At 42.0% G+C, this 22,095-nt stretch overlaps 1 protein-coding gene across 1 annotated transcript in view; it reads left to right on the top strand.

Annotated features, from left to right (window-relative positions):
* The first annotated feature begins 304 nt into the window (after nt 1–304).
* Nucleotides 305–22,095, top strand: part of ITGA2B (integrin subunit alpha 2b) — a 45,433-nt gene continuing 23,642 nt past the window's right edge. Inside the window, exons 1-14 of the mRNA XM_042474715.1 lie at nt 305–509; nt 1,899–2,029; nt 3,054–3,151; nt 4,144–4,306; nt 5,808–5,857; nt 6,678–6,723; nt 10,356–10,487; nt 11,777–11,824; nt 12,977–13,020; nt 14,013–14,072; nt 15,414–15,466; nt 17,351–17,562; nt 18,618–18,800; nt 19,469–19,514. Coding sequence (XP_042330649.1) covers nt 325–509; nt 1,899–2,029; nt 3,054–3,151; nt 4,144–4,306; nt 5,808–5,857; nt 6,678–6,723; nt 10,356–10,487; nt 11,777–11,824; nt 12,977–13,020; nt 14,013–14,072; nt 15,414–15,466; nt 17,351–17,562; nt 18,618–18,800; nt 19,469–19,514 — 1,451 coding nt within the window. The 5' untranslated portion in view covers nt 305–324. The remainder of the gene's footprint in view (nt 510–1,898; nt 2,030–3,053; nt 3,152–4,143; nt 4,307–5,807; nt 5,858–6,677; nt 6,724–10,355; nt 10,488–11,776; nt 11,825–12,976; nt 13,021–14,012; nt 14,073–15,413; nt 15,467–17,350; nt 17,563–18,617; nt 18,801–19,468; nt 19,515–22,095) is intronic.

The raw sequence follows: 22,095 nt of genomic DNA on the forward strand, positions 1-22,095 counted from the left end.
GCAGCCTTGGTAAATGATGCATCACATCAACAGTTCTTTAGGCCCTGATAATATATTTGATCCTCCCCAGTCCTAATCCTAGAACATTTCTAGCATTCCAGCATGCTATTAACTCTGGGGAATTAACTTTTGTCTTGGAGTTCCTGCTAGCAAACTCCATGACTTCTGATAAACTTTATTATTGTCAGCTGAAACATGCTGGTGGGAAGGAAGATCTTGAGGAAATGTGTCACGACTGTGGTTATTATGGGTGTGGAAGAGCCCACATTAATTGATAAATACCTCAGAGCTAGCCTAAGGCTAGCAAGAAAACACAAAAAGAGGATGACTGGGGGCCATGGTTCCTTGGGCTTGCTTGCCCTTTTCTGGCTCTTGATGGGTGGGTTCTTGCCCATCTACCTCCCAGTATGGAGCCTCAACTTCCAAGCTGGTGCTCCTATAGTCTACTCTGGACCCCATGGAAGCTATTTTGGCTTTGCCTTGGATTTCTACCAGGACAGTAAAGGCAGGTAGGATCATATTGGTGAGGGTGTGAGGATGGGAATGACTTGATATCAGGACATATCTTCTCCCCTGCACAGAGAGAAATGGGGCCTCAGAAGATGAAAAGCAGCATCTTGGCACTGGCCATGGTAACACTCCGTTTACTTGCTGATAGCAACCAGCCAGATATCTCAGTATCTTTCACAGGCAGTACACAATAGTGGTAATGTTTTGTGTTGAGCCTAAGAAGGCTATTGGAACTGCCCTGGCAGGAGTCTAATTGCAGGCTGGCTGCACCAGTTTTCCCCCTCTTCCTGAGTTAAAGCAGAGGTGAGAGGAGCAATAGGAAAGCTAAGGTGCATTTATGTAGACAGGGCACAGTTAATTCACTGTGCCAGTATACCACACAATCCTCTCCCCTTTCTAATTTCTCAGATATGTCTAGAGCTGGGAAAAGTTACTTTTTGGACTATGATCCTCAGAACCCCACAGCCATGAAGGGTTCTGGAAGTTGTAATCCAAAAAGCAGTGGCTTCAAAGTTTGCATCTTGGAAAGACAGCTTTGAAAGATCAAACATTCCACAGGGAGAGTTAAAAAGAGAGAGTGATTCACTCTACATCTGTAATAACTAGCCAAAATTGACAGGCAGAAGGCTAAAGATAAAGCAAAGCTAATGTTGAGACTGTGCTATGCTCTTGCACAATCAACTCTTGGACTGAATTACTAGAAAACATTAATAGGCCAAAGCCTGGGATCTAGGTATGGCCCTTAATGATGCCATTAAGCAATATTCATTAAGTACCAACCAGAGTTACTCACAGCTTGTCACTCAGAGAGTGAGAGAGAACATATTTTTCCTGTTTGGAAATTAAGTCAGAAATCCTAACTAAAGACTTAACTAACAACCAGTGTGGTGTAGTGGTTTGAACATTGTACTATGACTCTGGAGACCAGGATTTGGATCCCAGCTTGACTATGAAACCCATTGGGTGACCTTGGGCAAGTCATATGTTCTCAACCTCAAGGGAAGGTAATACGGTACGAAATCTCTGAACAAATCTTAAGAAAATCCCATGATAGGTTTGCCTTAGGGTCTCCATAAGTTGGAAACAACTTGAAGGCACTCAATAATAGCAACAACTTATCTAAAAAGAGGGCAACTACTCACACAGCCATAAGTCCCTACCTGATATTAGATCCAGTGGCTCCTGACAAAGTGGGAGGCAGGTTTCATCTGGAAATGGAGTTTCATCTGAAATGTAGTCTATTCAAATTGCAGTTTATCAATTTACTGTTTCAACCCATACAGATGTCTTGGCCCCATCCTAGACAAATCTACCCAAATCTGTGGCACCCTTATGGCCAGGTGAGGCAGTCTGTGGCTGGACACTGACCCTTCTCTTTTGCTCTTTAGCATGAATGTGGTTGTGGGAGCCCCTCAAGCAAACACCTCGCAGCCTGATGTGATGGAAGCGGGTTCTGTCTACCTGTGCCCTTGGGTACTCAGTGGCAGCAACTGCACCCCCATTGAGTTTGATACTAAAGGTGAGTGATCTTCTTGGCTGTCACATCATGATCAGGGTTGGACTGTCTCACTGCCTCCATCCGTAGCTTGCTCTGTGTGTCTAGACTGCACTCAGCATTTAGCACAGAAGCCAAATGTTTGAGTAAGCAATATGTGTGTTTAGGCCTGTCAGGTCAGGATTATTTCAGGCCCTGAGATTTTAGGGCCAAACCTGATACCTAGGGATGGCCCACCGTTGTGTTGTCACAGGAAGCAGGCTCTGGTCATGTGTCAAGTGTGACATTACAAGGGATGGAACCTGGTGATATTATTAAACTTGATACCTTAAGCATCAATCAGCATATGACATTCAAATCAAAAAGATGAAGTCTGACAAACAAAGAAAATATATTTGCACAAGGCAGGCTTCACACCCTGAAATTCCTAACAGATACTGTGTATTAGGTGACTGAAGAATCAGACATGCTCAGCTATGAGGAAGATAGGCTTCTGTCAGCTGAAGGGGATGAGAATGCTTTTGTTATTGCTGTCGTTGTGATGTGCCTCCTTTTAAAATTTTCTTTAAAAATATAACATTTTAGCCAAATATTCACTATGTATAGGTAAATACATTTAGGCTGTATCTATGATATTGTAATTTGAAGGTATAATTTTAATTTTGCTAGTTGTTTATGTCACAACTATTAGCATTACACGCAGTGGTATGTGGGAATTACAATTTATGTGAGTAACACTGGTACAAAAAAGCATTACTAAGGATTCTGTATGGTGTGAAACGGGAGGAGGTCAATGGGTGGGTGGCACCATGCATTGGGTGGGTGACCCCAACCCTAAGGATGCTACTGGTAGAATGCAGTGGTGGCAGCTAGCCTGGAATCATAGAGCACTAACTGTGTTATATAAAGGGCCCCTTCTTTACAGAGCAGAAGGTAGACTATCTGATTGTGCTCTGCAGTTGAGATGTATTATCTGTTTTGTGTGTGTAGTTTCTGCTTTCTTACCTTACTCAGTTTTCACTTTTTCCATGTCACCACTGCTGGCCAGGTGATCAAGTTATGCAAGATGATCATATCACTATGAAAGTCTTTAAGTCCAAACAGTGGTTCGGAGCATCTGTGAGCACCTGGAAAGACAATATCTTGGTGAGTACCAGAAGCTTCTCTGAGTCACATGCAATTCAAAATTAGAGGATGAAATAACAAAAAATTTAGCACTAGCTGGACTTTTGGCCAAAGTTCTTGCAAATTTGAACTTAAAATGTTGTTGTTGTAGTTATTGTTATTACAGTCCTGCATCCCCCCCCCCCCCCAAAACTTGGCAGTGGCACTCAAAACAGCTTCACCTTTGCCTTGGATATATTAATTTTTAAACAGTATTTCAAAAGACCTTATCAACCAACTATGAGACTGTATGGAGTGGTTTCTTCTGGAACCACTATGGAACCAAAACACACTGCAGAAATAATCCACTTTGAAACTGCTTTAACTGCCCTGGCTCTGTGCTAGGGAATCCTGGGAATTGTAGTTTATTGTTGTGCCAGAGCTCTCTGACAGAGAAGGTTCAGTGTCTCACAAAACTACCGTTCTCAGAATTAATTAGCATTGAGCCAGGGCAGTTAAAGTGGTTTCAAACTGGATTATTTCTGCAGTGTGTTTGGGACCTTTGACTTCAATCCAACTTCAGAAGCTAGTCACCTCCAATATAACAAACGGTAGGAGCCTTATTTTTGTAAAGCAAGCTTTGGTGAAAGAAATTAATGCAGGCTTCCCACTTTTTTAAAGACTCGAAAACCTAGGAGAATAGTATAGATAAGGGAGAAATTTTCTGAATCTACAATAATAAAAGAACCAAAATCTCTGCCATAGCTCCAAGACTGTGAAACCTAAATACTTGAAGTCTAAATACCTGAAGGGCTCCTGGGTATGCAGCTTGAAGTTAAGCTGTTTTTAAAATTGCATAATTAATTTTAATTATAGTATTATTTCCAGCTCATAGGTGCCAAACCTTTTCTAACCAGAGCTCTACTCCGGTGCCACAACAAACTACAGTTCCTGGAATTCCATAGCATAGAGCCGTGGCAGTTAAAGTGGTGTCAAAGCGTATTATTTCTCCACCACCCCACTGTTTCTTTCAGGCCTGTGCCCCTCTGCAGCACTGGAATGCCTTGGAAGGTCAAAAGGAGGCCACAAAGACCCCCGTGGGCAACTGTTTCTTGGCCTCAGAAGGCCTGCAGCGTTTCTCAGAATATTCACCATGCCGTGACATTCAGATGGAGTCCTTTTACTCACCCTATTACTGTGAGTACAGTATGCTTGGGGTGGAGAAAGAGGGAATGGTGGGGAAGAAGCAGCCAAATCTCAATTGAGTGGTGAGATGAAACATTGCCCAGAGTCTGTCCCTAAAAGGATCTGTTAGGGCTGACCCAAGAAATATTACTGCCTTAAGTGGAGCAGCAAATAATGCCCACCATCCTTTGGTTAATGTGCTGAGTATCTTAACCAGTCAGGTTATTCAGTTCATGAGGTAGAGAATTTCACAAGCACCTTTCTTTGTCTCTGGCACTAAAAATAGAACAAGCACCAAAGAAACACTGGAGGGTCTCAAACAGAGAATTATGCCAAACAAGTTAGGGAAAACCATGTAGGTACCAATAGCAAAAATGAACAAAACAACAACAACTCTGAGAACATACAGAAAGTAACGACAAATAATATAATGAACTAAAATTACAGAAGCAAAACAATAACATGAAAGTAACAGACAATTATATAATTATATTATTTGTAGTTACTCTCTGTCATTGTTGTTGCTGTTCATTTCTTCTATTATATTTGGTACCTACATGTTTTTCCCATAGTTTGTTAGGAATAAAAATAGAACAACAGCAAATTAATTTACAGATTGTGTCCAATTGTTACATTAGCCCTAATCCCTAATTTTGTCTTTCAACGACTCGTGTTCCCTATCTGGTTTATCATGTGCATACATTCAGGATGTTTCATCACTTGGTTTTACATGCATTATTGAAATAAGCTGTGTCCCACAGATAAGCCATTCTGTGCCAGAGCTTGAAAAAGTGACATGGCAAGCCACTGGTCATGCTGGCTGAGGAAGATTCTGGGAGTTGTCTTTTTAACAAGTAACTGTGGGCCCAAACAGATAGGCCAAAATAAAGCTGCTTCGGATCACTTTGGAGGTATGTGATTTAAATGACACATGTATCTGAAGAGGCCCGAAGCTGTGCCAAAGGTGCGCTGCAGTCCTTAGGACTAGAGCGTGGATTTGGCGCGGCTTCCAGCCTCTTAGGACACATGCATCATTTAAAGAGCATACCTCCAAAGTGATCCGAAGCAGCTTTATTTTGGCTTGTCTGTTCGGGCCCTAAGTTACTAAGTTCTGTGTTGAGCACACCTCTGCACAGAGCAATCACTTTTCAGTGTTTTCTTACTAAAATCTTACTCTGGGATTTGTAGTTTGACAAGGATTTTAGCTTTCTCTGCCAAAGAGCACTGGGCCATCCCAAAAGTATATGTCCCAGGATTCTGTAGGATGGAGTCATGGCAGTTAAGTGGTGTCAGACTTCATTATTTCTACAGTGTAGATGCACCCCTGGTCTGGTAAACTGTTTAAGACTGCAGTCTTATGCTCACTTACATGGGAGTAGGCCACACTGAACCCTAGAAGCATGTATATGGGGTTGTCGAATTTAAAGATGAAAGTTACAGTTCTGGTATGTAAGGATCCTCCCCAATTAAAACAATGATCAAAGTTGCTTTCTTATTTCTTTTCTTTAATTAGTTGATGACAAGCGATACTGTGAAATTGGATTCAGCGCTGCCATCTCTAATGTGAGTTTTGCAGTGGAGGAGAGGAAATGGCAAATGGGGGATGCATAGACTTTCCTACAGCCCTGAGGTGGCCACACTAACATTGCTTTACCAGAGGGACTTTGGTGGGGCAACTGTAATCTAAGGAGGGTCATAGCTGGCAAACGTCTCCATAACTCCACAAAACCATAATCCCCAGCAAGGCTGACCCTAACATTAAACAAGGCTAGCCTCAAGCAGCAGATATTGGTAGCAGTGGCAACAGCAATTCAGTTCCCATACCTTCTGAGTCCTGGATGTTTTCCTCTGTTGGATGACAGAGTTGTGTATCCCATGAAATGAGGCCCCAGCCCTGCGCTGGGCAACTGGGGAGGGAATGGGAAATCAATTCCCCATCCCAGAGGGCTGAATCTGTACACTCAACATGGCTGGAGGTGGTATCACATCACTTCCAGTTTTTGATTTCAACTAATTTTCAGCCTTAAAATTTTGGGTCTAGGGACTTTGGGAGGGCTTCAAGGGCAACACTTTGGGGCCCCAAGGGATCATGACACCATGCTCACGCCTGCTGTAGCCAAACATTCCTGCCTAGGAATTTGCCATCATAATCACTAGTGCGGAATTCAATTATCTGTTTGGATATTTTTTGTAAATGGAAATGGAAGAGGATGCTAGCTTGCCATTTACTTTAGGCAACAAAACATCTTAGGCTGGGCTTGGATGCACTGATGGTGATGGAGGTGGTGGTGGTTAGTGTGACGGAGCCTTGATAATTCAACTGGTCTATCACTGTGGTGTAGATGTGGCTAGCTGAACTATTCCTCATCTCTTTCCCCCACAGTCTGGAAAGGCATTGCTTGGGGCACCCGGTGGATATTACTTTGGAGGTAAGCACCTTGGTTTGCCCTGTAAGTTATGAGAATCAAGAGTGTAGCTACATTTGGAATGCAAAAGAATCTTGTAGCACCTTTGAGACTAACTGAAAGAAAGAAGTTGGTAGCATGATTTTTCATAGATGCATCGGAAGAAGTAGGAGGAAGTCTATAAAAGCTCATGCTACCAACTTCTTCCAGTCAGTCTCAAAGGTGCTACAAACAGTGGTGTCATTTGGGGGTACGGACCACACTAGGTGAAACCCTAAGAGAGGGTGACACCACTGATCCTCAAGCATCTGCCTTTGGGCAGAAACAGGCTGCGGACTTCACTTGTGTCCTTTAAAATACTGAAGAGATGGAGTGAGTGAGTGAAGTGAAAAAGGAAGGGGTCCAGTTTTTTAAAATAAAATTTAATTTTATAAAAAAATATTTAATTTGAAAAATGTTTTAATTTTTTTATTCCTTTTACATTTTCTTTAAAAATGTCACCTTTTACCAAATGTTCACTTCAACCACATGAAACAATGCATACATAAAGACACTGAGCTTGTGTGTATGGTATTGTAATTTAAAGATATAATTTTGATTTTGCTAGTTGTTTTGTGTCACAACTATTGCCATGACATTCAGTGGCATGCAGGAATTATGATTAATGAGTCATATATTATAATTATAATTAAGTAGTACAAAAACCATTACTAAGGATTCTGTATGGTGTGGCAATGGGAGAGGGTCAGTGGGGGTGGGGGTGACAAAATGAGTTACAGCACTGGGTGATGCCAACCCTAGGGATGCCACTGGCTACAAGTTCCTTTGGCATACTGATTTTCCAGACTAACACAGCTATATCTTTGAATTCTAAATTTGGAATGCTGTGTACAGTTCTGGTTGTCAAACCTCAACAAAGGGTTTGAGTCTCCTGGTGGAAATCATGGAGAAAACTGCAACCCAAATTATCAAGGAGCTGGAATAACCTCTATGAAGAAAAGTTTGGGGCTTTTAAACATAGAATAAAAGTTATTTTGTACTTTGTATCTGTAATTTTCTTGTTACCTTTGCTTGTGTAATTCACCTTGATTCCACAAGGAAAAGGCAGAATATAAATAAATTATATTATTATTGTTGTTGTTGTTGTTGTTACATAAAGGGGATGGAGTGGGGAACTGCACATTGTGGGAATAGGGCAATTTTTTAAAATTCTCCTCCAATAATGCGGTCGTCCCTCCACATTCACGGATTCTGCATCCCTAGATTCAACCATTCGCAGCTTGAAAATATCCCCTCTTGCCAAAAACAAAATTTAAAAAGCTAACCTTGGTTTTGCCTTTTAATATAAGGGACACGATTTTACTATACCATTATATATAAAGGGATGTGAACATCCACAGATTTTGACCTGGAACCAAACTCTAACTGATACCAAGGGCCCACTGTATGAGACGCTATCCACACAACACAGTACTATGAACCCACTTTAACTGCCCTGGTTGCGTTCCTTGGAGTCCTGGGATTTGCATTCTACCTATAACTCGGAAGCAACTTGAAGGCATACAACAAGGATATTTCGACTTCTCTGCTCTAGTGCCGCCCTTAACTACAAGCCCCAAGAGTCCATAGGATCGAGCCAAGATAGTTAAAGTGGAATTGTAGTTCTATAATTGCCTTAGTGTGAAAGATTCCCAGATCGTTCAGTGAAGCTAAGTGGCTGGATAAAAAGAGGTACTTATCTGCATAGCAGGTACTTAAACTGTGAAATTCAGTACCACAAGGTGGTGATGAAGGCTTCCGACTTGGAAGGCCTTAAAGGGGGATTAGATATATTCACAGAGGATAAGGCTATAAATAACTACTAGTCATGATGACTATGTATAGCTTGAAAGAAGCTGCCCATGTATTAATCTCCCTGTAAGATGGCCTGCTTTCCAACCATTAGGCTGCTTGTAGTAGGGATATGCCTGCATGGCCCATATCTTTTTAACTCGCTGTGTAGTGCTGTAGGAGTTTATCAAACGGGAGGAATTTCTCTTAAATTTGAATGAAAAGAAAGTGGGGCCAGAACGCATTCACTTAAAGTTGCAAGTTTCGTGCAATTAAGTGAATATGCATTGCTTTCGAACTGGCTTCCCATTGCCCGAAAATAGCATGCCATTGCCCAAATTTGCGTGTGGCAATCTATCACGCAATAACATGAAACCCCATGATTGCATTCGGACTGACTTCCTATTGTCTGAATTTGTGTGTAGTGGGTTATCACGCAATAACGTTAAACCCCATGATTGCGTTCAGATTGCCATCGGATTATACTTCCAATTCCCCTTGTCTGATAAACTCCTATGATTCTGGAGATCAGGGTTCAAATCCCGGCTCAGCCATGTAAACCTACTGGGTGACCTTGAGCAAGTCACACTCTGTCAGCCTCAGAGGATGGCAATGCAAACTCCCTCTGAAAAAATTACCAAGAAAACCCCATGATAGGTTTGCCTTCAGGTTGCCAGACGTTGGAAACAGCTCGAAGGCACACAACAACAACAAGAGGGCAATATGTATACATCGCTGCTGGCATTTTTTTAAATGCCAATATCATCTTAATTCCACTCTGCCCTCATGCTCAGAAAATTGGAATTGCTGCTCCTTTTGTAGGGATAAGCATTTTCTGAATGTCTAGGGACCATACTTGTCCCCCGTTGAATCTCAGAAAACCACACATCCCCCTCACCCACCCACAAGGACTCACTGCAAAGGCATGGTGGCCAGGTGGTTCTGAAAACATACCCTCCAACATTAAACAAATGAAAACCAGAATGCATGTGACCAAGTGACACCAGAGCTCAGATGGCAAAAGTTAATAATAATAATAATAAGAATAAGAATATTTATTTGTATCCTGCCTCTCCCTGTATTGGATCGAGGCAGGTAAGGAAGAACAGACAAGCTAGGAGAGGCTGCAGCAGTTTCCTTTTCCCCGAGCAAAGGAGAAGATTCCTCCTCCTCCTCTCCCTTCCTGCTGCTGAGATCATAGAATTATAGAGTTGGAAGAGACCACAAGGGCCATCTAGTCCAACCCCCTGCCATGCAGATAATTGAGTGCAAATTACGTGTGCCCTCTGAACTCATTTTGCAGCAATTTAAAAAGGGAAAGTGGGAGGAGGAGAGAGAAACCGAGACATTTTAAAAGTAGCTGGAAAAGTGAGTTGAAAGAGAATTAATTGGGACTGTTTCTGCCAAATGGGGACAGATGGAAGGCACGTGAAAATTGGAGGGCAGTTAAATGATTGCTGGTTTAATTGATGGCTGGTTGGTTGGCTGTTGCTTTACCACCAAGAGTGATGGGGAGCACCCCATTTAGCTATTTTGCCTCTTTTCTCCTAACCCATCCATTCCCATCCATGCTCTTGATAGAGAATGGATACAGTGGGCCCTTGGGGTCTGCCGGGGTTTGGTTCCAGGATCACCACCCCATGGATGCTCAAATCCTGTTAAAAACAATGACACAGTAAAATGATGCCCCTCGCTAAAATCAAGGTTTGCTTTTGGGAGTTTATATATTTTAAAAATATTTTCAAACATGGATGACAGAATCTGTGGATAAAAAAAATCTGTGGATATTGAGGGCTGACTGTATTTATGGTTTGTCTCTCTTCCAGGTCTCTTCTCTTCAGTTAGCTTGTCAGCGATCCAATCCAGTTTTCCTGGCTATACTTCCCTGTTGTGGACAGTGAAACCAGAGGACATGACAAGCGACTACTCAGACTCAAGTTATGATGATGCCTATCGAGGTTAGCTGGCAAGCATTTTCCTTCCACAAACCCTGGGAGGACTGGGCAACAGGGGATATGGGAGCTTGTCAGGTGTTCAAATGAACTGGGGAAATGGTCAATACCCAGACTAGGCAGTGCCTAATTCTTTGGACAGCACTTTCCACAATCCTTTTCCCTTGGCCATGCTGGTATGTGTGTGCGCATGATAACAATTGTAGCATCAGGCTATTCCTCACATCTGGGAGGGAAATGTTACCCAAAAACAAACCATTTCAAGGTTTCGGTGATGGTGGTATTTACTATCAATCTAATTGAGTTTACGCGCACACCATTTCTTTCTGCCAATTGCAACCCAATTGCATAGAGACAACTTTTTGCTTTTGATTGGTGCTGCTTGGTGCCTTTATTTCAATTAATATAAAATAATTCTTCTCCTCAACCTGGTTGCTGTCCTCTTCTTCTGTGCAAGACATCTTTCCACAAAATCCTTGCAGAGGCAAGTGCAGAATTTCACAGAAGATCATGTATGGTCTTACTATTTGGATGGATGGAGTGCTGCCTACTTACCGTCCTCTTCCTAACTAGTACATAAGTTTGCTTCAGGTGGCCCTGGCTTTCCAGGTCCCATGAGCATCAGCTGCCAGTGCAGAGGTTGACAGACCCTCCAACATTTCACAGACAAAAATCAGAACAAGTGAAGCCAAGCAACATCAGAGTGTGGTCAAATGTGTAAAAGTTATTAATGAGAAACATTAATAGAAGCTCGGAGAGGCTTTTGTCTGAGACTACCAGGAAAGACAATATTCTTCTTCTCCCTTGCTGAGTTAATTGAGCGCAAACTGATTTTGCACCTTGAACTCAGTTTGCAACAACTGAAATAAGCTGAGAACAAAGAGGGAAAGGGAAAGGAAGAGAGGGAAATTGAGGCTGCATCTGGACTGCCAAAATTATCTGGTCTGACACCACTTTAACATTCATGGCTCAATGCTGTGAAATTCTGGGAGCTCTGGTGCCACAACCAACTACAATTCCCAGAATTCCATAGCACTGTTAAAGTGGTGTCAACCCAGGTTTTTTTTCCTGCAGTGCGGAGGCAGCCGGAGACATTTTAAAAGCTGGTGAAAAAGTGGGAAGACAGAAGAATTATCAGGATTCTCCATGCCAAATTGGGACAGTTGGAGCATCTGGTGGATTCCAGGGGAAGGCTAGAACAGATGCTGGATCTTGTCCTGGAGCTTAGGGAGCAGGTATCTCCTTTCGCCAGGAACATCCCCTCACTAAACCCTCCAATCTTTCTTCCCTCCCAGGGTACTCAGTGGCTTTGGGGGAATTTAATGAAAACCCTGAGTCAGCAGGTAAGGAAATTAGTTTCTTTCTCAAGGGTACTTTTCTGGGGTAAGATAAAACTGGGATCAAGAGGGTTTGCGAGGCCTTTTCTCCTTTAGTAAACATCAGATATTTGCTCCTTTTGCCAGTAATTTGAAGTGTAATTATCTGTGGGCTCTTCCAGAATGGTCTAAAGAACATTTGAGGTCTGACAATGTAGCTCTTAGGGTTATGCTGATTCTTGTTACCTCTATGGCCCCTTGTTCTATTATTTTTGGAGGCAATTTGCAATTACTGGATCTGTACAAGGGTTCTTCCAAAGCTTCCTTCTTCTTTTTTTACCCAGAACATGACTTGCTCAAGTATACCTATGGTTTGGAGGGCAAATTTTATCCTTTCTGAATTAAATAAAAATAGTTATACAGTTATAGTGCAAAACTGACATTTCACTGGTGCACCAATTTAATATAGCATTGCAACAAACACACACTAAAAGATAAGAGAAGTGGGAGATATTTTGTTCCAATATGTTTCAGAATTAAACAGAAATCTGCTCAATGATAGGAGGAAAATATTGCACCTTGTGCCAAGAAAACAATCCAGGATCTGATCCGCACTAGAAATATAATCCAGTTTGATACTGCTTTAACTGTCATGGCTCAGTGCTGTGGAATTATGAGAATTGTAGTTTTGTGACACATTTAGCTTTCTCTATCAGAGATCTTTGGTGCCACAACAAACTACAATTCCCAGAATTCCATAGTATTGAGCCTGGCAGTTAAGGTAATGCCATACTGGATTATTCCTTCAGTGCGGATGCAGTGCAGGACAACAGAGATATTGTTGGATATTTTAACTCTTGCCCCTCAAACTACTGCAGCAAATAGTACAAACTCCTGACACATTTGCCAGGAGGAGTCCATAAGCTAATTCAGTGATTGCTTCCCAGCCTCAGTTCCCTAGCCTGTAAAATGGTATTTTAATATAACAGATTTTGCAAGATAGCTGCACAAACTAATGACATAAAGCACTGCGATTGGAGGGTTGCTTGCAGCAGCATAGGGCAGGGAACTTGCAGCCTTTGAAACCTAGCAGGACCATGAGGGTAGTGATGGTGGTGTTGGGTTGTGTTCTCTTAGCTGTAGTGCCCTGGTCTAACAAGATGGTTCTTCTGCTTGCAGAATACGTGGTGGGTGTTCCTAATAAAAGCGAAACGCAAGGCGTGGTGAGTGCAAGACTCTGAAGGAAGTAGGAGCAAATGGCTGATTTTTTGGTTTCCTTCTTGGCTTGCACATCTAGGAGGAGGTCACAGTGTCAAATTTCAAAAATCAAACATGCAGTGGCTCATGGATGGTACTATAAGAAGGCAAAAATGAGGACATTGCTCACAAAATTAGGATTCCATGAGGATTCTTTCAGTCCCCAAATTTCTAGCATAGCAGATGCTGAAAATCGTTCACACTTAGAACTCTTGCATGTGTTGTCTTCTCATTCCCTTGTTAACTTTGCTGCCCCTTTTGTTTGGAGGCCTAAACTGTATTTCCAAATGTTCAGCTGAAGATTTCAGTGACTGCAATGTTGGAAATGGTGAGAATAAACTCACTTTAAAGCCATTTTTAACTCCCAGAAACATTAGCCAGCCAAATCTCTGGTGACTAATGCTGGTAGCTGCAGTCCAAATGGGGAAGAATGGAATGGGGAAGATCTGGCTCCTAGATTATTTGGAGTATAACTATCATCACTCCCAACAAACATGGTCAGTGGTCAAGGAGAATGGGTATTGTAGATCAGTGCCATCTGGAAGGTCACATGTAACCGCTTGTCCTAAGAATTGTTGGTGAAAAGGAATGTTTGTATGTGTGCAGGCATGTACATTGTAGTTTCTTGAAAAATTTGAGTGACAGCATTCAGTTAGTGCAAGGGAGACTCATAAGCTCCGTGACTCAGACCTTGAAAAACAATCCTTTCTCGGATTACAGTTTTCACGGGCCATGTTGACTGGAGGTTTATAAGAGTTGTAGTAGTCCAAAAACAAAGCTGCTTTTCCATACTTTAATCTCCCTTACTGAGATTTCCCTGACTCAGACCTTGAAAAACAATCCTTTCTTGGATTACAGTTTTCACTGGCTGGAGGTTTATGAGGGTAGTAGTAGTCCAGAAGGAAAGCCGCTTTTCCATTCTTTTTCCTAACTTTTTCTCCATGTTTGCCATTCATAGGTGGAAATTTTCACCCTGAAATATGTCTTCCGAGTTCTGTGGACCATCCGCAGTGAGCAGGTAGCAATATTTTGGACCACATGAATTTCCTCATCCTGACACAATATCAGTGGGGTGGGAAGAGGCAAGCTCTCAAGGCAAATAATGCCCCTCACACTAATATTAATGTTATCAAGAACTACAGTATTAGCCATGGGTGTGCCCACTCCCATGGCTTTAGCTGTCCACATGTTGATGATAAGTGACATTATCCTCCTTTATAAAATCCCTGGATGTGGGCAGCATTACTGGACAGGTGAAACATGCCACTACTATGTATGCTGGACCCTTGACCTTCCTGGCTTATAGAAGCTACCAGCAGGAGTTAGAGCAGTGGTTCCCAACCTGTGGGTCAGGAGTCGGGACCCCTTTGAGGGTCGAATGACCCTTTCACTGGAGTCGCCTAAGACCATTGGAAAACACATATTTTCATGTAGCGATGAAAAATAATTATATGGTTGGGGGTCACCACAATATGAGGAACTGTATTAAAGGGTCATGGCATTAGGAAGGTTGGGAATCACTGAATTAGAGGAATGGTTAACACCTCTCTATGAAAGGGAGAATTTTCACTGGGCCTAAAATCAAAGGAGGAGTAAGGCATTTGCCATGAGGCCCCTGCTCTTTCATTGTCTGAGTAATTCCATCATTGCTCGCCTCCTGTGAAGCAAGAGAGGGCACATGGACCTTGTGGAGAGCAATGTCAGATGTACAAAGGATCTAGCACTGCTTTCCATACATGTGCCCTGACTCAAATGCCATAAGTTGCCTGTTCTTTTATTTTATCATAGCATGCATCTACACTGTAGAAATACTGTAATACCATTTGACAGCACTTTAACTGTCATGCCTCCATCCTGCTGAATCCTGGGATTTGTAGTTCTGGGAGGCACCAGAGCTCTTTGGCAGAGACTAAAGACCCTGTAAAACTGTAAAATCCCAGGATTCTGTAGGATGTAGCTACAGCACATGAAGTGGTATCAAACAGCATTATTTCTAGAGTGTAGATGCATCCATACTTAGAACTTGTTTTTCTACTAATGAATTCAAAGTGTCATACACAGCTCTTTTTCTTCCCAATTGATCATCCCAATAGTCCCATGTGAGATGAGAGTACCAGACTCAAGACCAGCTCTCTGAGTTTCATGGCTCAGTGAGGACTTGAATCTGAATCTTCCAAGTTCTGGTCCAAAATTGTAACCGTTTAGTTCCCCTGTTATGCAAGACAGGTGTTTTCTGTAAGAATTTTTTTTTACTGTTGTCAGCTTTAGGCATGTCCTGTGGGAATGAGTAAGTATACCTGTAATCAATAAGAATGAATGCTGAGCTTTATCCTCAATTTCTCTTCCTTTCCTCTTGCAGATAGCATCGTATTTTGGGCATACAGTGGCAGTTGCTGATATCAATGGAGATGGGTAAGGGCAGATCTGAGAAAGGTACACTTGACAGTTGATTTGAATCTGATGGAGCTTTATTGTCGAGCAAAGAATTATGCATCCCCCACATTTCAAGTTTGGAAATATTATTTTGGGGGACAATAAGCTCCCAGAATCCCCCAAGCAAATTCCCTTTTCCAGGCTGTACTTTATGTTAAAGCTATCCACCTTCCCAGGAGGTCTGCATAAAGTTATTATATATATGAAGGCACACAAGAAGCATCAGTGGATGGAAAAACAGAAGGGTAATACTGAACTGCATGGTGGGATGGGAATTGGACAGACAGATCCTGGCAAAGACCCTTTAAAAATCCTGAATTCATGAGGTCCCTGGACCTAGATTTGAACCATATCCCTTTTGCATTAGGATGAATTATGGGCTAATATAGTGGTTGGGTTGTAGCCACTTTACCTGGTGGCTCCAGGACAAATCTGGACTTCCCAACAAAGCCTACCTGATTGTAAGAGCTTGGAAACCGACTTTTCTTGGACTACAGCTCCCAGAATTCACCAGCAAACATGGCCAGTGACCATACTGCCCAAGGGATTGTGGGAATTTTAGTTCAAAAAGTAGCCTTTTGAAGCTTTTCTGATTTGTCCCATCCCATTGCTAAAGCAGTCCTAAAGTAAAACTAGTTTCTCATCCCAGTTTTTGAGTTCCTCAGAACTGTATGCCCCTCCATTGAGTTCCCTGGTAAGATGTGCTGTGTGCCGCACATTCCTTGCAAACAAACATACAAACCTGAACAACATTGCTTTGCATATTTCTTGTTCAAAGCTTCATTTCTGTTCCAAAAGTCATTCTTATCCTCATTTTTTGCATCTACTGCCATCTATTGTTAGGCAGGCTCATAATGCAGCCTTGGCAAAATGAACTCCAGCTTCATCCTGGGCTTAGTGAAGAGATTTTAGTGTAGAATTGAACTGTGCTACATTCATGGTTGGGGAAGGGAACAAGTAGCCTCCCTAAACAATGTACTTTCCTCTCTACTATACTGTGCTGTTCTATGATCGTAATAAAGATGAACTGAACTGAACTGAACTGTACTATACTCCTATGAGTACAGGGAGGAAAGGCACTGTTAACATATACAAATACATTAATATACAGTAAATACCCTAAAGGCACGAGATTCCCGCTGATCCTGGAAGCTAAGGAGGGTCAGCCCTGGTTAGTACTTGGATGGGAGACTATCAAGGAATACCAGGTGTGCCAGGCTACATTTCGGAGGAATAAATTAGCAAAGCCATTTCTGAGTATTTCTTGCCTAAGAAAACCCTATGAATAGTTGCCAAAAATCAGCACATGATTTGAAGGTACACACACATTGTTATCTGAGTTATCCAAAGCAGTTCCAATATGTGGGCAGTTACATGGTGCAAGTGGGCATGATTCTGCTCCTCTCCCCCTCTTGTCCCTCCTCCTCACTATTCCCAAGAGGGCTGGTTTTTTCTTTTTAATTTCTTTTCTTTGCTTATTTTTACTTAATGGATTGCCACGATCATGCAACTGCACTAAAAATAAACATAAATACAAACTGAGAGGCATGCTGGGAAGGGGATAGAGCAGGAAGATGGGGCTATGGAAGCTGGTGTGCGGAAGACAGCGCCCATGACAGAAGCAGCATCTTGGCGATTTGGAAGAGCTGTGTTATAATGACTATCTCCAACTGGTATATTTGCATTTTCTAGATTAATGCGCTTGGTGGCACCTTATGAACCTGGTGTGGAAAAGTCCAAAGTCCACATTTTGGTTGAAGTGGAAACTTGGCATGTACAACCTGTAATGGAACTTTTCTTGTTTCCTTGCTTCCTTCTTCCCCTTCCCCTTCCCTTCTCTTCCTTACCCATCCCACCCACTAGGAAAGATGATATTCTTGTGGGAGCCCCCCTTTTCTTGGAGCGCCACTCAGACCTGAAACTGTATGAAGTGGGAAGAGTTTATTTATACATACAGCGCAAGACCCCCAATGCTTACAACACCCCCTGGCAGACGCTGACGGGCACAGATGTCTATGGGCGCTTTGGCATGGCCATTGCTCCATTGGGTGACACAGACCAGGATGGATATGTTGGTAGGAAGGGTGAAGCTGGGGCAGACATTCCACCTCTGCAAAATCCCTCTTTTTGTTGTTTTTGTTACTGTTGTTGTTGTTTTTAATTTGTCCTGTGACCTCTTAAATTCTACTAGGAGTCATCATGTCATAACCTTGTCACAGCTTAGAAAAGTTACTTCCTGGAACTACAGCTCACAATACATTTTTCATTGTCCTCAGAAATACACCAGTTATATGTTTCAGTTTGTCTTATAGGCAAGAGCTGATCAGTTTTCAATGAAAGAAGGCCTCTTTGCACCAGCTTCATCTGATCTGCACAGAGAACTGTACCCTTCAACTGTCGCAGTTTTTCAGGGACAGTCCTGATTAATCTCTGTCGTTTCCTCCTTTTCAACTGCTTTTAAAATGTCCTAATTTCTCTCTCCCTCTTTAACCTATGCTTTAACCTTTCCTTCTTTAACCTAGGCTTACTTCAGTTGCCACAGGCTGAACTGAAAGTACTGTACAAAATTAATTTGCTTTTGATTAACCTGCGGGGAGGGGAAGGGGAGGAAAAGGAGGAATCTTGCCCTTCCCAGTAGGCTCAGGCAAAAGCAAAATGCTGAAGCCTTTCCTAGCTTCTGTGTTCTTCCTTAATAATACCTTTTTTGCAGTCTTAACCACACACTGATTTTGCTTAACTTCATATATCCTGCTTTTCATCTGGAAAACTTTGGAGAGTTGAGAGAACCGTGCAAACCTGGCCAGTAGGTGTTCCTTTCCTCCTCTCTATTTGCATCCTACACATATCTACACAGTTAAATTCCCTGTTTGAAGCTCGCCCTGCCTGGGAGCAGCAGATATTGTAAAACTGTCAGTTTTGGACCACTGGCCATACTGGCTAGAGGTTTCTGGGAACTGTCATCCAAAAAATAACATTTCCAAGAACTGTTGGGGTACCCAGCCCAGCTCTCATTCATTTCCATCTGTCCTGTTTGTGCATGGAAGAGTTGTCCTGGATCTCCCCATCCCAGCTTTAACTGATCAACCTTTGTGACTGAACAGATAATTTACTTTCAATTTTATTTCCACAGATATCGCTGTTGGAGCCCCTTTTGCAGGACGAGACAAGGGTGGCCGTGTTTACATCTACCATGGGTGTAGCGAAGGCTTGAGCACATCCCCAAAGCAGATCCTTGAGAGTCCTTTCTCTGGGCCAGCTGGTTTTGGTTTTGCCATACGTGGAGCTTCTGATGTTGATGGAAACGGCTACCCTGGTAATGCAAGACAGAGCTGTGTAGCCTTTACCCATATCGCCATCTGTTTTCCTTGATTTGACGCTAATGTGCACTGCAGAAATAATGCAGTTTGACACTGCTTTGAATGCCGTGGCTCAGTGCTATGTAATTCTGAGATTTGTAGGGGTTTTTTGAGATATTTAGCATTCTCTGTCAGAGAGCACTTGTGCCACAACAAAATGCACATCCTAGGATCCCATTGCATTCAGCCATGGCAGTTAAACCAGTGTCAAATTGCATGATTTCTGCAGTTCAGATTAGACCTTGGAAAGCCAAGAAGCTGAAGTTTCTGGAAAGAAGCATGATGCTCAGATTTTCCAAGCCTTGTTTGAATTAGTGGAGGATGTGGGGTTGTGCAAGATCCTTTGGTTTTGAATAAGAATCTTGGGCTTTACAGAGCTTAGGATAATTGGTAATCGCGCCAGCAGAATGGGTAGGACCGGGATCCCAAGATGACAGCTGGTAGAATGCTGTATCTATTACTCTACTTACATTTGAAAGATGCTTTGGAGTCCCATAAGCTGCTTTGAGTCCTTGTAAGCCGCTTTAAGTCCCATTTTGGGAGAAAGGTGGGATAAAAACCATAAACACACACAAATAAAATAACCCTCTCCCCCTCTTATTCCTTCTTCCTCACCCCTGCACAGATGTGCTGGTTGGAGCTTACAGAGTCAGCAAAGTGGCTGTGTACAGGTGAGTGAATGCAGTGCTGTAGCTTCCACTAGTTGTCAGGGTCAAAAGAAGGTGAGACTAAGGAAATAATTGAAAGGGAAAGATATTTTGAGAATTTTGAACAAAAAATGGTTCTGATCCTGATGATACCATGTTTATCTTAATGTCTAAAATATAGGGAATGTAAAGTTAAGTTTAGGAATCTTAAGTGTTAATGTAAAAAAATATAAAGATCCCAGACTACATGCTATGTATTTTTTGTTGTTAGCTGCCATCAAGTCAACTTTTATTTATGGTGACCCTATGAATGAGAGACCTCAAAGTGACCCTATCATCAACAGACCTGCTCTGGTCTTGCAGATTCAGAGCCATGGCTTCCTTGATGGAATCTATCCATCTGGAATGCAGTCTTCCTTTTTTTTCTCTACTATCTTCTACCTTACCAAGCATTATTGTCTTTTCTAGCGAGTCATGTCCTTTCATCATGATATACCACGATCTCAGTTTAATCATTTTGGCTTCTAAGGAGAGTTCAGGCTTGATGTGTTCTAGGAACCGTTTCTTTGTCTTTTAGCAGTCCAGGGTATTTATAGAACTCTTCTCCAGCACTACATTTCAAAAGGATTTTCTTCCTATCTGCTTTCTTCACTATCCAGGTTTCAGAACCATACATAGAAATGGGAAATGAGATGGCATGGACAATCCTAACTTCAGTATTTAATGATTTACCGTTGTGTATTTGCATTTACTATTGTGTATTTAACACTCTGTATAGTTTAGTTGCAAAAGCATTTAAAGAAAGAGTGTTAAATACCTGAAATTGAAAGTTTCATATACAGAGGGCAACAAGAGAGAGTGCGCAGAGTCATGTAAGGATTTAGGATGCTTTTCATTATTTGTATGTGGCAGGGATATATTTAGTATTCAGATTTCTGATAAGAATGCATTTAGAGGGAGGTTAATCGTTTTAATGAAAGGAAGGGCTTTGATTTGATAGAAAAGATCTTGAATCTAGGCCCAAGATACAATTTAGTTGCATTAATTCAATCTTCCCTGATTAATTACTGTTCAGACTGCTGGTCTGCAAGTCTCATCATCCCCAGTTAGCATCTTGGGCTAGGGGTGATGGGGGTTGGAGTTAAAGAGGAAGGGTGGAAAAGTGCTCATAAGCAGTAAATAAGGCAGAGCCATGCTAAAGAAAAATCTGCTTAGATATAGAAAATTTGTAAGCTCTTAGAATTTGCAGGTTAGATCAGACATATATAAGGCATTCTGATCTATATCCTGAAACATCTTGGTGTGTCCTGCTGATAAAGATATCAGATAGAATGCTAGTATGTGATATACAGAACAATTATAACATGCTGTGAGGCTCCTGCCTCTTATTCTATCACTTTCCCCACCAGATGTAAGGTTCTGCTGAAATCACTGCTGCCACCCTATGTGAAAACTTCCACAATCTCACTGCCATCACCAAGGAATCAGAGACACAACCATGTTTGGAATATCAGGATCAGGATCTCTCTCTTCAGCCAGGGCAGTGGCTGTTTGAATTACCTATTACTTGCTCTTGCACAATACATTGTTGTTGTTAGCTGCCCTCAAATCAACCTCACCTCATGGAGGCCCTGTGGATGAGACATCTCCAAGATCCCCTGTCCTCTACCTCTCTGCTCAGGTCTTGCAGGCTCAGGCCCAGGGTCTCCCTGATTGAGTCTATCCATCTATCATATGGTCTTCCTCTCTTTCTACACCCTTCCACCTTTCTCGACATCATTGGCTTTTCTAATGAGTCTTCTCTTCTGCTGGTGTGTTCAACGTATGACAACCTCTATTTTGTCCTCCTGGCTTTCAGAGAGAATTCATTCTAGGGCCCAATTGTTTGTCTTTTTGGCTGTCCATGGTATCCTCAGTACTCTTCACCAGCACCATGTCTTAAATGAGTCAATCTTCCTCTTATCTGATTTCTTTACTCTCCAGCTCTCACATCCATACATGGTGATGGAAAATGCAATGGTTTGGATGATCCTAACTTTAGCATTCAGTGTTAGGTCTTTGCAAACAAAACCAAATTACTTAAATACACATGCAACCCCCCCCCCCCAAAAAAACAACAACAACCCAGTACAGTATTTTACCAAAAATCCATGGCATCAGACATTCATAGTTTGCACATTGTTGGTGAATTTGTCTGACTCTCATAGCCTTTTTGTTGCTCAACTGCTGCCAGTATATGAGGTGTTTTCTCACTACACAATTATAGCACTGTGAATTCACTTAAACCAACATTGTAGTTTGGTAAGGCACTAGGATTCCATAGGATGTTGCTAAGTTAGTTAAACTGGGTTCACATTGCGATCATTGTCTATTCTAAATATCCCTCCCTCAGCTGCCAAATCCAGGATTCCATAGTATGGAATTCTAACAATTAAAGTGCAATCATAGTGCTATCATTGTGTAGTGTGAAAAGATCCACTATTTTCTAAGAATGCTGTATAAGCTTGGAGTAGCTGCCAGATAACCAGTAGCCTCTGAGCACATGTGCTAGACCCTATCTATCTATCTATCTATCTATCTATCTATCTATCTATCTATCTATCTA

The sequence above is a fragment of the Sceloporus undulatus genome, chromosome 6 (genome assembly GCF_019175285.1).
Source record: "Sceloporus undulatus isolate JIND9_A2432 ecotype Alabama chromosome 6, SceUnd_v1.1, whole genome shotgun sequence".
Lineage (NCBI taxonomy): Eukaryota > Metazoa > Chordata > Lepidosauria > Squamata > Phrynosomatidae > Sceloporus > Sceloporus undulatus.